The following is a 15647-nucleotide window of genomic DNA, read 5'->3' as shown; positions in this document are numbered from 1 at the left end:
CCTTTTTGCTAAAGCATATAGTTAGGGCTGGACCAGGTGACCCTGAATCCTCCCTTAGTTATGCTGCAATAGACGTAGGCTGCTGGGGGATTCCCATGATGCATTGAGTTTTTCCTTTCCAGTCACCTTTCTCACTCACTATGTATTAATAGACCTCTCTGCATTGAATCATATCTGCTATTAACCTCTGTCTCTCTTCCACAGCATTTCTTTATCCTGTCTTCCTTCTCTCACCCCAACCGGTCGCAGCAGATGGCCCCGCCCCTCCCTGAGCCTGGTTCTGCCGGAGGTTTCTTCCTGTTAAAAGGGAGTTTTTCCTTCCCATTGTTGCCAAAGTGCTTGCTCATAGGGGTCATATGATTGTTGGGTTTTTCTCTGTATCTATGAAGCGCCTTGAGGTGACTTTTGTTGTGATTTGGCGCTATATAAATAAAATTGAATTGAATTGAATTGAATTGAGTTAGGCTCAAAATAGCAATATTAATTCATTTGAATTCAACTATATTTCTATAGCACGAAATCACACCAACAGTTGTGAGGCGCTTTATGTTGTAAGGTAAAGACCCTACAATAATACAGAGAAACCCCAAATCAGACCACCCCCTATGAGAAAACACTTGGTGACAGTGGGGAGGAAAAACTCCCTTTTAAAAGGAAGAAACCTCCGTCAGATCCAGGCTCAGGGAGGGGCAGGCATCTGCTACAACAGATTGGGGGGGGGGGGGGTGATAATGGTAGCATCTGAAAGGATACAACCTTCATCTAGGGAGCAAATTAATTTAGAATTAAAAATGTAAGCTTTAATGAAATATGCAGTTATAATTAACTTCCTAGGACCTGGCGTCTACATATGTGGACATCACATTTTGGGTTATTTAGACCAAGTGATATCCACTTACGAGGATGTTATACTGCTACTGTTCTATCGAAATTTTAAACGAATATCCTCACATGTGGCTCTCAATCAGGTAAAAAAAAAAAAATCTGGTAATTCTTTATTTTTATATTCATCGGGTCCCAATATGCCCAAATATCAAGAGAAATTAAAAATGCATGCTGTGGAAGAGTTCAGGTCTTAGGAGGTTAATCTGAGATCTTGCTGTGCTGTAATGATGAGTTCGTGATACTGGTAAGCCCATTGACTGACCCAGTCGCCCCTTTTCCAGCCAGCTTTTCTCCCTATGTGTGTTTCTCCCGCTGTGAGTTATGTTCACACATTTTTATATTTATATTTCAGTTCTCTTCCTACTACACACACACACACACACACGCACACACACGCACACACACATTGCTTCTTTGAAAGCCACTTTGCTGCCAGTAGACCTGTCCATGTTTGTCACAGGTCAACAAGACCTTCTTCACGTGAATGCTTTTGTGGATAGATTGGGAGACCCTGGGTGGACATCTTCATGTGTCAGTGTTAGAGTAAGTTAATTGAAAAACTATCCTTCATATGGACAAAAAATTGTGTCCAAAAGTTGTTTGTTTTTGTTTCTTTCTTTCTTTTTTACTATAACGGCAGCTATTATAATCTGAGCTAAACATTAGTATCTTTAATAAACAAATACACAGGGAACTATACTCAGCTAGCAACAACCAAAAAAACCTTTGAAGGATAATAAAAAGTCTCGAGTTTTTTTTCCAGATCTTTCAGATATATGATTAGAATGTATATTTGTCTAGATTCCAACTTTCAGCTGGTTCCCTTTTGTGTTCAGCTGTTGACCACCACAACACTAGCTCAGGATTATTATTTTTTTCTTGCTGTGCACACTAACATAGCAGGCTTAACCCAGCCCTGTATTCAGCTGTACCTAATCCCAGTGTTGGTGTTGTACCAGAATCATCATAGTCAATGTCGGTCCAGTTTAGAAGTGACCAATCACATTGTTATGATGTCATAGTTTTACGACATGGAAAAATCTGCTGATGTTCACTCAAGAAAACATCCTGAAAAGGGGGCAGTTAAGTGTCAGGGTTAGGTGATCAGGTTATAATTAGGGTTGTCTTTATGGTTATGAGGTGAGGGTTAAGGTTTGGTGTGTGGTGTTTACACAAAACAAAATGGTTACATCACGACTATGCAAATGATCACTTGCAATGTTGAACAATAGTTTTGATGATCCAGGAACAGCACCAACACATCGCATCAGATCGTGCCTGTATTCACCCCATTTCCAGTCTTTATGCTAAGCTAAGCTAATGTTTATTCTAGTTTGCTTTTTGGCAACACATGAGGCTGGTATCAGTCATAAGCATATACGCATGAACTATCAGACTATGCTACTGAAGCATCTCCCTGTGCATCAGGCAAAGCCTTTTAATGGAGATGCCAATGTGGGAACAATCTTCCTGTCAGTTGCCAATTAAAACAACAAAACATCCCAGCAGACTGAAAAGCCCTCTGACGGATGAATGAGTGTTATATCATTATGTTGAGAGTAAATAGCTGTGTTCCACTGGAAATGAATGCACTGAGATCATACAACACATAATTAAATACTGAATTGAGATCTTAATAATAAACTGCATGTTTAAAATCTCAGCAAACACCTTTATTTCACACAATCCACTCAATGCAGCTACATGAGGAACATAAACTATTATTCTGAGGTCTAAACAAGAACACGTGTGTTTTAGTAGCAGATTTTCTTTTCAGAGACTAAACTGAGTCACAGTCAGTGAGAGTACGGTCCATTAGGTTTGTTTTTGTTTTTTTAAAGATATTTAAGTGTGAATATTGTGTTGTTTCCTATATTTTAAAATCAGATTTGTAAAAAATGAAAAAGACCTCGTCTGCGGCTCTCCTGTAAAACCTGTGAAATTCAGACACACTCTGGTGCACAAGCGCTTCACACGTTCAAAGCGGAAACCCCGAGCTCAACAGAGAAAACCTCATCCCTGTTCACAGTGCCGCAGCTTGTCATTTTTGAAGTCCCAGTGCTGGGTATCAGCCTCTGTGGCTCCCGCTTGAAAAAAGACAGGCTGACAGAGAGGCTAAGTCTTCATGGACGCTCTGATCTCAGCTGCCCTCTGAGCAGCCATGGACTTTCTCCGCTGTATGGCTGAAGCCGTGGCCTCTGTAATGCCATGGTAGCTGTCCGTCTCCTGGGAGTCCTCGCTGTTCTGCGACTTGGTGCTGTCCTGCGAGTCTGGCTTCTGCCTGAGCGCCCGGCTCTGCTCCTCCTTCAGCTCAACATAGGAGCGGGAGAAGGTGTGAAAGATGGACGTGACAGGAAAGGCCATGAGGAGGATACCGCTCAGGATGCTGCTAAGCGCCACCACCTGGCCAGGGATGCTTCTGGGCACCATGTCCCCGTAACCGACTGTAGTCATGGAGATGACCGCCCACCAGTAGCTACCAGGGATGCTGGTGAATTCCTGCTTTGCGCCCATTTCGCTCTCAGCTAGGAAAACGAGTGGTGAGAAAAGAGCCATGGCCACGCACAGGAACAACAGCAACAGGCCAAACTCACGCGTGCACCTCCTCACTGTTAGGCCGAGGGTCTGCAAGCCTAAGGAGTGGCGGGCCAACCTCATGACGTAAAAGATCCGTAGTGCTCGGAGAACTCGGAGAACTAACCCCACCTTCTCCAGGTAGTTGTTCCCTGAGCCTGCAGGTTTCCCACCCACCGACAGAGAGTCCACGATGAGGGTGATGTAGTAGGGAAGAATGGCTACCACATCGATGACATTTAGAGGCGTACGCAGGAACATACACTTGCTCTGAGTCTGAATGAAGCGCAGCAGGAACTCCAGGGAGAACCAGGCGACGCACACTGTCTCCAGAACAAAGATGTTATAGCATCTCTGGGAGCACTCACCCTGCAGAGGAGGGGGAAACAACAACAACACAAAGACAAGTGTTACAACCTTCAGCGAGAGAAACAAATCCAAAAGTGTTTTAGATGAAGGTGAGGTTAGGACACAGCATGGAGCCAGTCATTAAGAAGGTATTTTAAGGCTTGTTATTTCATCTACAGGGTTTGTTATTGACAGCCGAGGTTGCCACTTAAGCTCTGACAACAAAAATGTGTCTGTCCTCTCACAGAACAAAACACAGCAGAGAAGGTGCTGAAAGATTCATGAAGCTTATAAGTACACGCTTTGATTATCTGATTTAGGCAACCTCACTGAGTCACGCATCAAACCGCACTAAACAAAAGGCTTTAAGAGGTGTACAATGTGAAGATAGTGTTAACGTGAAGAGTCCCCGACAAATGAGGCTATGCTGGATTTTTAAGATGAAACACCTCTTTTCATAATAATCTACTGTAAAATCATCTATTTTTCCAAGCCTGATGAAATAGAGTTCATGAATATTTAAAAATATAATTATAAGAGATGACTTTATTTGATTAAGTCAAAGTTACCCCTGGAGCAAACTGAAAACATAAAGTGTGTGAGTATACTTTACATTTTTCTGACATGACTCAGTGTGATTAATGGCCGAGAAATATTCTTTGCTTTGCAGTTTCTGTGGTTTTACATTCAAATATGAGGAGATACAAAACAGTGACAAAATACAGCAAACATATGGCAACTTCAGCAGCCCATTAGAGCCACCATCTACAAGCACTGGGGTGTTGAATTTGTGTCGGAATGTGCACAAGGGTGAATATGTAAGCCTTTGCATTTGCCTTCGCATTTGCTCAGTCAGCCTCATGCATTTTTAAGAGTATAAACTCTGCTTTGCAAATAGCAGGGTTTTTTGCCCTTGAGACATCAAACTCGCTAAGCCCATTAAGGACCATGTAAATGACTGATAGGCAAAGCTGGAGTTGCAATTTTTCACCCAGTAAAAACAGCAGCAGAAGCAATAACCCACTAAAGTAAAAGTGAGGTCACATATTAAATGAGAGTAAACAGCAATCATGCTGAATATTAGGATTTCTAAAAGAATGTAACATGAAAACTAAGCAGTTTATTCAGTCTTGCTGAACAGGAAACATGTCATGGAAGAGTCCAGTCTGAATGCAACTGAATGCAAAATTGTAGCTTGACATCAAACTTACCCACATACATATTTCACTAGACATGGAGTTTTTACTGTACATCACTCAGCTAGCAAGAAATCTGCAGGCTAACAGCCAGAACTCCACACTGCAGGCAGTAATAAGTGGCTTTACAGCTAACCATCACCTTCCTCTTTAGGCATGAAGTACACAGTTACAAGGAATGGAGTTGGGGGGTGCCATAAACCACCCTGAGTGCTCAGAAAGAGTAGAAAAGTGCTAAGAACCAGTCCATTTGTCATCAGTTTAACTGAATCTTAAAACTAAGAATGAATTAAATTCAATTGTATTTATACAGCACCAAATCACAACAACAGTCACCTCAAGCTGCTTTATATTGTAAGGTAGACCCCACAATAATACATCAGAGAAAAACCCAACAATCATATGATCCCCCCTTGAGCAAGCACTTTGGAGAGAGTGCGAAAGAAAAACTCTCCTTTAACAGGAAGACACCTCCAGCAGAACCAGGCTCAGGGAGGGGCGGAGCCATCTGCTGCGACAGGTCGGGGTGATGAAATGATGGGATGCTTGAAACTGACTAATCCTTGAAACATTTTTAGTATACAGCCATGTTTGCTAGTCATGGCTGAGGCAGTGGGTTTCTGAAATAACAATCTGTTCTTATTTCCTAGTTGTCATATACTGATGTGATGACAGCGTGTTTCATATGCAGGAACTACACTCTAATACATACAGTACACCTTTACTCTTTTTCAGTGTGCAGGATAGGTGCATATTTACTGCTTTTATACTGGAGAACAACACTGACAACACTGCTCCGGATTGTTTTCATGGTTTTCAATGATTCAGTTAATCCAATGACTGCAGTGCAGTGTTAGCCAAGCGCAAATGAAAGCAGTGAACAAAATGAATGAATTATTCATCATTATTGTGTGTGTGTGTGTGTGTGTGTGTGTGTGTGTGTGTGTGTGTGTGTGTGTGTGTGAGAGATGCATCTAAAACTAACAACAATTGAACAATTGTTAGTGTCACAATTATAAGTTTGTCATAGTACAAATAGGAGGCACAAGCATCACACAGACTTTCTCTCTGGCTCAGATAATCGCTTTTTGTTTAACTTTTCTCTGATACTGAAATCATTTTTTTTAATTAGTTCTGAGGATGACAATCTTACAATTTGTAATATTTTTCCTAACACCACAAATGTGAATCTTGATTGAAACTTTAAACCTCTTGGTGTCAGGAGGTCACTAATCATTACAATCTATCCTCTTTCATCAAAGCTCATGACAATTCAATCAAGAGCTGTTTATCATCAAAGCAAAAATATAAATTTCCAGGCGGCACAAGAGCAAAAATACCATCAAGGGCAAGCTGGAGTTCGAGGACATAGAAGCATGTGGACAGGAACAACTAAGCCTTTCTGAGCTCTATCAGTTTTTCCAGTTTGGACTGACAGGCCAAGATTCCCACTTCGTGTCGTTACCTCTTGGGTGGGATGTAGTGCAGAGACTAACATATGCTTTGGGTGCAAGTCCCAAGGTGGTATTAAGAAAATTATAAAATTGTGTCATGTAACTTTTTGGTCTGGAAGCAAACTTATAAGAAGTCAGAGACAGCATCCCATACATTTCAAAAGTGGATATGACTCCCATCACAAGATAATCTCCATAAAACAGTTGACAGTAGATAAAAAGGTTAGGCTTCACACTCCAATTGAGAAATATGAAATAACACAATAACTATTAGATTAAAAGAATACCATCAGCTTCATTTTTGGGAGAATTATCAGCCAATTTCGACCGCTTTGTTCTCTCTTTTAAGGAAGATTTGGACAGCTTGCAGAAACTATAATACTGTGCTAAATATAACTGTATTCTCTGAAAAAATAAGTGCATACCCATTTACAGTTTATGTGCTACATATTTGGAAAAAGCAATCATTTGATCCCCTTTGGTGTACTACCCACAGCTATGTGAGTCGTGTCAGTAAAGTTAGCTTTTTTAAATATTAAATAAAAATAGAAATCTGTAAGTGTGTGTGCCTAAAACTCTCCCTCTGTCGGGAATCCATCTTTTAGTCCTCATGCTCCCGTGGCAAACCATCACATGGCAATTTTGAAGCTTCATGTGTTATTGCAGCACGGCCATTCAAATTTGAGCTAAAATCCACCCTCTAACCACATGCTGTCATTTCACATCCAAAGTAATGAGTCTGAAGCCAAAACAAATAAGTGTGCTACTATCCAAATCCTTAAGGAACACGCTCATTTTCACATGGCAACCAGCATGCTTCGCACTTCCTTTGTTTTTCTGCTCTTCCGTGTCCACGGGGGAATCTGTCTGTTTGTGACACATTTGCAATTGATGATGCCATCCCTTCGTTTGAATCTGACCAGTGTATATGTATTGTTCTCTGTCAGAGGCTTTCTGGCTGAGTGCATTCTCCACTCCCTTCTGCTCCTTCTCCACTCTGAAAAGCCTCTGATGTACATAGATGTACCGCTGAGGATCAAATTAAAAGCATGCAATTATTCATCTCAGCAGTCAGGGGACTCTGACCCCATCACAGCTGAAGACAAGCATGTAAACCAAACAATGCAGGAAGCGACGGCTAACCTTTGATACGCACAGTAAGTTGGAGTGGGCTCCGTATAACAAACAGGCACACTTCAAGTACTGAGCTGCTCCTGTCTTTGGCACACCCAAGATTTTAATGGATCAATTTACTATTCTCATTTGTTCACTTCACTGGGCTTTACCATGTGCAGCGAGTGTCTGTGTGTGTAATTCCCACCCAGATAAACTCCGGTCTTTTCTTCCGCACAGCAATTTACCTGTTCACAAAGGAATTTCAGACAAGTTGGGGAATTTAAGAGAATGCCTTTCATAGATGGATTCTGTCTTTTTAAATCATCTTCATGTCAAATCAACAAATCAAAACAAATCGTTCCAACACCTGGAGTCAGGTTGTGGCATTGTCTCAGCAACACCTGGCACTACCTGGCCAGGTATGATCATTTCTCCAGCATGTTTGGGCCCTAATTGAAAAATCTCTCACCACTTGGAAGATTTCAAGAGCCATGGGGATCTGATGCCTGAGTAACCTCAATCAGCTCCTTCCAACATGAAGGAGCAGCAGCTATTGAGGTTCCTCAGGACACGTCTTGCACACACTACTTGTGATCTGTCGGCCACATTGGACATGGTATAACCACCTGGTGCCAGTGGTTGCAGACGGTCGATGCCCTTTCACTTGGTGACAATCATTTGCAAAGAATGGTGGGTTCACCACCGAAACCTTGGCTGATTGTGACCTACACCCGTTTTCACGGGTGTAGGGGCGATCGTGGCTCAAGAGTTGGGAGTTCACCTTGTAATCGGAAGGTTGCCGGTTCGAGCCCCGGCTTGGACAGTCTTGGTCGTTGTGTCCTTGGGCAAGACACTTCACCCGTTGCCTACTGGTGGTGGTCAGAGGGCCCGGTGGCGCCAGTGTCCGGCAGCCTCGCCTCTGTCAGTGCGCCCCAGGGTGGCTGTGGCTACAATGTAGCTTGCCATCACCAGTGTGTGAATGTGTGCGTGAATGGGTGGATGACTGGATATGTAAAGCGCTTTGGGGTCCTTAGGGACTAGTAAAGCGCTATATAAATACAGGCCATTTACCATTTACCATTTCACACCTTGGCTCGTGTGATTAAGAAGAGGTAGGGGGTCCATGTCCCTCTTGTGGGATACTCTGATAGGGCTTAAATCTATTAAATCTTAAATCTCCACCATTTGACCTTAGAACTGAAGAAACGTCTTGAACAAGAGGTGAAACGTCTTCAAGCTACTTAAAGAAGTCCAGATGCTTTTCTTTCTAAGCTCATTTGCAAAGAATGTGCTACACCAAAAACCTTGCATTGATGATTTGGTTGTTGGCAGATTCCCACATCTTTGTCTGCAAGACAGCAAGTTCCACCTCAACACACAACATTTGAGATTAGGTCAGCTTTTTCAAGGAGCAGTTTTTACATTACAAAATGCCAGCATGACTGGAAAACAGCATTGTAATTATTTGTCTGGTAAGATGGTTATGGCTTTATTACCAGTCAGTGGTTCTGGCTTGGAAACTTTTGTTGTTGATCACCAGCTGAATTAAACTCATTATATGTTATTGAAACACCTGACCAAATCTTAAATATGCCCTGTAAATATGTGAAAACATTATCAGTCCCATGGTGTAAATGCACTTCCATGCTTCCTGCTACCATGGTTGCAGTGACAGCGCTCTCCTGGAAAACTCAGAAACAAGCTAAGATACAAGAGGAGAGAGACTGTCACCAACAGTTTCAATGACTTACCTGTAAAAGCATATTAAGACAAAGTTGCATCTGCCTTATGTTTCCTCTTTGCACAAAAACTCCTAACTCAGTCTAGATTTACTGAAATGTTGTGCAGCCACAGCTTTTCTGAATGGCCAAAAAGCAATAAGGAGTGAAAATCCAACCATCACTGAGAGGAATGCCTATGGGGGCAAACTAGCATGACAATCAAAGAACCAGGTTTTAAAAATTACAAAAAAGAATGGAGGGACACTTGTACAATGGCAACATTCAGCCACTATGAAAGGTTTGACATGCAGCTTTATTTTTCTCCTTTCTTCTTCTATTATGTGCCCACTGTTGGTGCAAAGTGTCCACTACGGCGTCTGAAAGCAATGGCAACTCTCACAGAGATGTACACAATAACTGTTACACAAATCACAAACACTAACACAGAGGAGCTGTCGTGTGGAAAACACTGAGCATGCTGACAGTTGCCTTGTGCTGCATCGTCTTTGCCTCATTCTTGTTGGTCTTTTGCTGCACTCTGTGGCCAGTGAGTAGATTGAATTGTTCAGAAGTGCTCTACTGCGTCATCGTCCCCCCATCACCCACCGCATCATCGACAAGGAGCAGCAATAAGACCATCTCACACAGCCATACAAGAGAGATTTATCTCTCTTGTATGGCTGTGCTCTGTCAGAAGTGTCTTTGAACTGCAAGGTTTGTTTCTATTGAAAAAAAAAGAGCTTCAAGGATGAGAACAAACAGTTTGGTCAGGAAATAGTGCACAGCTGTTTCCCTGCAAATATTAGTGGAAAGAGTCTGGGGCTGTCTAACACACTGTAGATACGAAACAGGGAGTGGAAATTCAAGGAAGTCAGAGCTTATTTTAGTCTTGTCTATCCCATCACAGGGTTAGGGTCTGACCTGGGCTAACAAAAAATAAATAAAACACTAAATTTATGAAAACTCATTGCATTGGTTAGATATATTTAATGCTACAGTTGCACTAGGAAAAATAATGATTGGAGACTGCGGTGCCAAAGTTATTGCAACCATGTGAAAAAATGAATAAACTGTTTTAAAGACAGGGACAAGGCTGCAGTGAGTGGCACTGTCAGTTACCACGTTCAGAGTGACTTTGGTGTATCAAGATGATGATAAAATGGAAATAAGATGGAGTCAGTCTGCTATCAGCTTGCAACTGAATGAGTCCATTTTACAACTACATGCAATCTGTCTGTGATAATACAGTAATTAACTGTCATAAATCAATGGAAATCACAAATCTGTTTCTGTCTGATAAAGATGACGAAGTTCACATTGACTACTTACATTCAGAGCCTTGCTTTTATACAGGAATAAAATCAGAATACAGCCAGTTGCCAACCAGTTGATTCGAGTTCGCTAATGCAAAAACTGCCTGAGAGTGATCCAGTCAGCAGAGAGCGAGTAAACTGTCTGGCTGTCCACCACCAGACAACCTGTGTAATCACAGTCGAAAGTGGTCACCCAGAGGTTAATGGTCTTGAATGCTCAGTGTCTGGGGGACCGGTTGGTCACCACAGCTGTTTGCAAGCTGTGAAAAAATTAAAAGGCAATCACCAGCTTTATTTTAGGAGGTTTCCATCCTATTTATACTCCATCAGCTACAAAGCAATCCCTTTGCTGATGGTTGATTGCTATAATGGACTTTGTGTCAGTTGCCCTCTAGTGTAAGGGTGTCAGACTCAACTGGAGCTTAATTGGGCCAGATTATATAAAACCACTGCGTAAAACAACATGCCTCCAAAAGGTTTCCTTTCTTTAGGTTCAAGAAAATGCAAAAAAGCTGCAAATAAAAGTTCAAGTGAAAGGCTCAATTAACCCTACTCCCTTACAAATCTGACACCACAGAAGCTATGATTTCTTGATTATTATTTTTCTAATTTAATGAGTGATGATTTGCAAAGAGACAATCAACCACCAGAGTCATTTAAAGAAAACCTGCAATTTCAAAACAATATGCCCCAGTTTTACTACTCTGTCTACTTCTACAAGTTACACCTCACAGTTTGGTGGTGCTTGGTGCCACTGCTCCAGTGCACCTCAGTGGTATATTTGATTCCCACTGGTAGTTGCTGCCATTGCTTGATTTAGCTGAGGTAACTGAAAACAGTTAGCGCCTCTCTTGTCTTCAAACTACTGAATTTCATTCACAATCCACAGCCTCTGTCGACCATACAGCTGTTAGTCTTTTACTATATGTTTTTAATTTAAAGTGACACATTTGCACCAAACTGAAAGAATCGTTGGAACTGAGGAGAATGAGGTTATCCTCAAGGTCCAAGAATAATATAATTCATTTTCATTTAGAGTTTTTAGGTTATGCCTCCATCAAGGTAAAACTGACATGTGATCATGTCAGTAACACAAAAACTACTGAACCAAAGTTCATCAACCTTAGTCAAGTGGTTATGTGTAAGGCAAATGCTGAAACTTCATTTAAGAACTGGTCCAACAGTTAATAGGTCATTGGCCAGAGTTTGACACCTATGTTTTAGAGCCTTCAGTTTTCAGGCTTCCAGTTTGGATTCGGGACACAGACACTATCTCTACTTTTAAGATTAGGCTTAAGACTTTCCTTTTTGCTAAAGCATATAGTTAGGGCTGGACCAGGTGACCCTGAATCCTCTCTTAGTTATGCTGCAATAGACGTAGGCTGCCGGGGGATTCCCATGATGCACCGAGTATTTCTTCTTCAGTCACCTTTCTCACTCATTATGTATTAATAGACCTCTCTGCATTGAATCACACTTTTTTCCTTCCCACTGTCGCCAAAGTCCTTGCTCATAGGGGGTCATATGATTGTTGGGTTTTTCCTCTGTATGTATTATTGTTGGGTCTACCTTACAATACAGGGAGTGCAGAATTATTAGGCAAGTTGTATTTTTGAGGAATAATTTTATTATTGAACAACAACCATGTTCTCAATGAACCCAAAAAAACTAATTAATATCAAAGCTGAATGTTTTTGGAAGTAGTTTTTAGTTTGTTTTTAGTTTTAGCTATTTTAGGGGGATATCTGTGTGTGCAGGTGACTATTACTGTGCATAATTATTAGGCAACTTAACAAAAAACAAATATATACCCATTTCAATTATTTATTTTTACTAGTGAAACCAATATACACTCAACAAAAATATAAACGCAACACCTTTGTTACTGCTCCCATTCCCCATGGGATGGACGTAGAGACCTAAAATTCATTCCAGATACACAATATAACCATCCCTCCCAAACAGTGGTCACAAATCAGTCCAAATGTGTGGTAGTGGGCACATCTGCTATATTGAGATAATCCATCCCACCTCACAGGTGTGCCACATCAGGATGCTGATCTGACATCATGAGTAGTGCACAGGTGTACCTCAGACTGCCCACAACAAAAGGCCACCCTGGAATGTGCAGTTTTTTGCGCTATTGGGGGTCTGGGGACCCAGAACCGGTCAGTATCTGGTGTGACCACCATTTGCCTCATGCAGTGCAACACATCATCGCATGGAGTCTATCAGATTGTCAATTGTGGCCTGTGGAATGTTGGTCCACTCCACTTCAATGGCTGTGCGAGGTTGTTGGATATTCGTGGGAACTGGTACACGCTGTCGTATACGCCGGTCAAGCACATCCCGAACATGCTCAATGGGTGACATGTCCGGTGAGTATGCTGGCCATGCAAGAACTGGGACATTCTCAGCTGCCATCTGCCCTGAACAATGTGAACCATGATTCATCCGTGAAGCGCACACCTCTCCAACGTGCCAGACGCCATCGAATGTGAGCATTTGCCCACACAAGTCTGTTACGGCGACGAGCTGGAGTCAGGTCAAGACCCCGATGAGGACAACGGGCATGCAGTTGAGCGTCCCTGAGACGGTTTCTGACAGTTTGTGCAGAAATTGTTTGGTTGTGCAAACCAATTGTTCCAGCAGCTGTCTGGGTGGCTGGTCTCAGACGATCTTGGAGGTGAACCTGCTGGATGTGGAGGTCCTGGGCTGGTGTGGTTACACGAGGTCTGCGGTTGTGAGGCCGGTTGGATGTGCTGCCATATTCTCTGGTTGAGAAATGAACATTCAATGCACGGGCGACAGATCTGGTTGACATTCCTGCTGTCAGCATGCCAATTGCACGCTCCCTCATTGCTTGTGGCATCTGTGGCATTTTGCTGTGAGACAAAACTGCACATTCCAGGGTGGCCTTTTGTTGTGGGCAGTCTGAGGTACACCTGTGCACTACTCATGATGTCAGATCAGCATCCTGATGTGGCACACCTGTGAGGTGGGATGGATTATCTCAATATAGCAGATGTGCCCACTACCACACATTTGGACTGATTTGTGACCACTGTTTGGGAGGGATGGTTATATTGTGTATCTGGAATGAATTTTAGGTCTCTACGTCCATCCCATGGGGAATGGGAGCAGTAACAAAGGTGTTGCGTTTATATTTTTGTTGAGTGTAATATCTCCACATTCACAAATGTACATTTCTGACATTCAAAAACAAAACAAAAACAAATCAGTGACCAATATAGCCACCTTTCTTTGCAAGGACACTCAAAAGCCTGCCATCCATGGATTCTGTCAGTGTTTTGATCTGTTCACCATCAACATTGCGTGCAGCACCAACCACAGCCTCCCAGACACTGTTCAGAGAGGTGTACTGTTTTCCCTCCTTGTAAATCTCACATTTGATGATGGACCACAGGTTCTCAATGGGGTTCAGATCAGGTGAACAAGGTGGCCATGTCATTAGTTTTTCTTCTTTTATACCCTTTCTTGCCAGCCACGCTGTGGAGTACTTGGACGCGTGTGATGGAGCATTGTCCTGCATGAAAATCATGTTTTTCTTGAAGGATGCAGACTTCTTCCTGTACCACTGCTTGAAGAAGGTGTCTTCCATAAACTGGCAATAGGACTGGGAGTTGAGCTTGACTCCATCCTCAACCCGAAAAGGCCCCACAAGCTCATCTTTGATGATACCAGCCCAAACCAGTACTCCACCTCCACCTTGCTGGCGTCTGAGTCGGACTGGAGCTCTCTGCCCTTTACCAATCCAGCCACGGGCCCATCCATCTGGCCCATCAAGACTCACTCTCATTTCATCAGTCCATAAAACCTTAGAAAAACCAGTCTTGAGATATTTCTTGGCCCAGTCTTGACGTTTCAGCTTGTGTGTCTTGTTCAGTGGTGGTCGTCTTTCAGCCTTTCTTACCTTGGCCATGTCTCTGAGTATTGCACACCTTGTGCTTTTGGGCACTCCAGTGATGTTGCAGCTCTGAAATATGGCCAAACTGGTGGCAAGTGGCATCTTGGCAGCTGCACGCTTGACTTTTCTCAGTTCATGGGCAGTTATGTTGCGCCTTGGTTTTTCCACACGCTTCTTGCGACCCTGTTGACTATTTTGAATGAAACGCTTGATTGTTCGATGATCACGCTTCAGAAGCTTTGCAATTTTGAGACTGCTGCATCCCTCTGCAAGATATCTCACTATTTTTGACTTTTCTGAGCCTGTCAAGTCCTTCTTTTGACCCATTTTGCCAAAGGAAAGGACGTTGCCTAATAATTATGCACACCTGATATAGGGTGTTGATGTCATTAGACCACACCCCTTCTCATTACAGAGATGCACATCACCTAATATGCTTCATTGGTAGTAGGCTTTCGAGCCTATACAGCTTGGAGTAAGACAACATGCATGAAGAGGATGATGTGGACAAAATACTCATTTGCCTAATAATTCTGCACTCCCTGTATAAAGTGCCTTGAGGCAACTGTTGTTGTGATTTGGTGCTGTATAAATACAACTGAATTGAATTGAATACTTTGGAACCTAGTATAGCTAAAAAACTAGCATTTACATTCACTGATGGAAGTGTAACAGTGGTCTCCTTTCTGGAGTTTCCATGTAAGCATTAATCATTATTGTCAGTTTTCATCAACCAGCTTTTTTTTTGTCTGGCAATAACAAAGACGATAACTAAATAAAAACTAAAGGTCAAAAACTATGATAGACAGTGACACTGACACTGACTGACACTTTTGTCAACAAACAAAAATATTCTGGAGAGACCTGATTCAATCACAACTGAGTTGGGACGAATTTGGGAGTAATCAAGTCAGAAGTAATCTCCTTTGTGCCTGTGACATACGGACACATTTAGCATTTGATGTCAATAAAGATATGATGCTTTGTGAAACATGCGGAGCAGCTCTCACGAGTAAAACCACAACAAATTTTTCCACCTTACATTTAGGTAACTTAATCAACTTTAGGTTTAGTCTGCTATAATCTTCTGATCTTCTGACTACGACTAAAAC

At 42.2% G+C, this 15647-nt stretch overlaps 1 protein-coding gene across 1 annotated transcript in view; it reads right to left on the bottom strand.

Moving 5' to 3' along the window:
• Positions 1-2543: 2543 nt before the first annotated feature.
• The window catches only part of kcng2 (potassium voltage-gated channel, subfamily G, member 2), a 44438-nt gene continuing 31334 nt past the window's right edge, over positions 2544-15647 (bottom strand). The window contains exon 3 of the mRNA XM_086280509.1: positions 2544-3828. Coding sequence (XP_086136635.1) covers positions 3001-3828 — 828 coding nt within the window. The 3' untranslated portion in view covers positions 2544-3000. The remainder of the gene's footprint in view (positions 3829-15647) is intronic.

Source organism: Aulonocara sp. 'chitande type north' Nkhata Bay, linkage group LG22, assembly GCF_057382095.1.
Source record: "Aulonocara sp. 'chitande type north' Nkhata Bay isolate Kocher_YH1m ecotype deep benthic linkage group LG22, A_spYH_male_GT1.1, whole genome shotgun sequence".
NCBI classification, from domain to species: Eukaryota; Metazoa; Chordata; class Actinopteri; order Cichliformes; family Cichlidae; genus Aulonocara; species Aulonocara sp. 'chitande type north' Nkhata Bay.
This window is presented reverse-complemented; position numbering and strand designations above follow the sequence as displayed.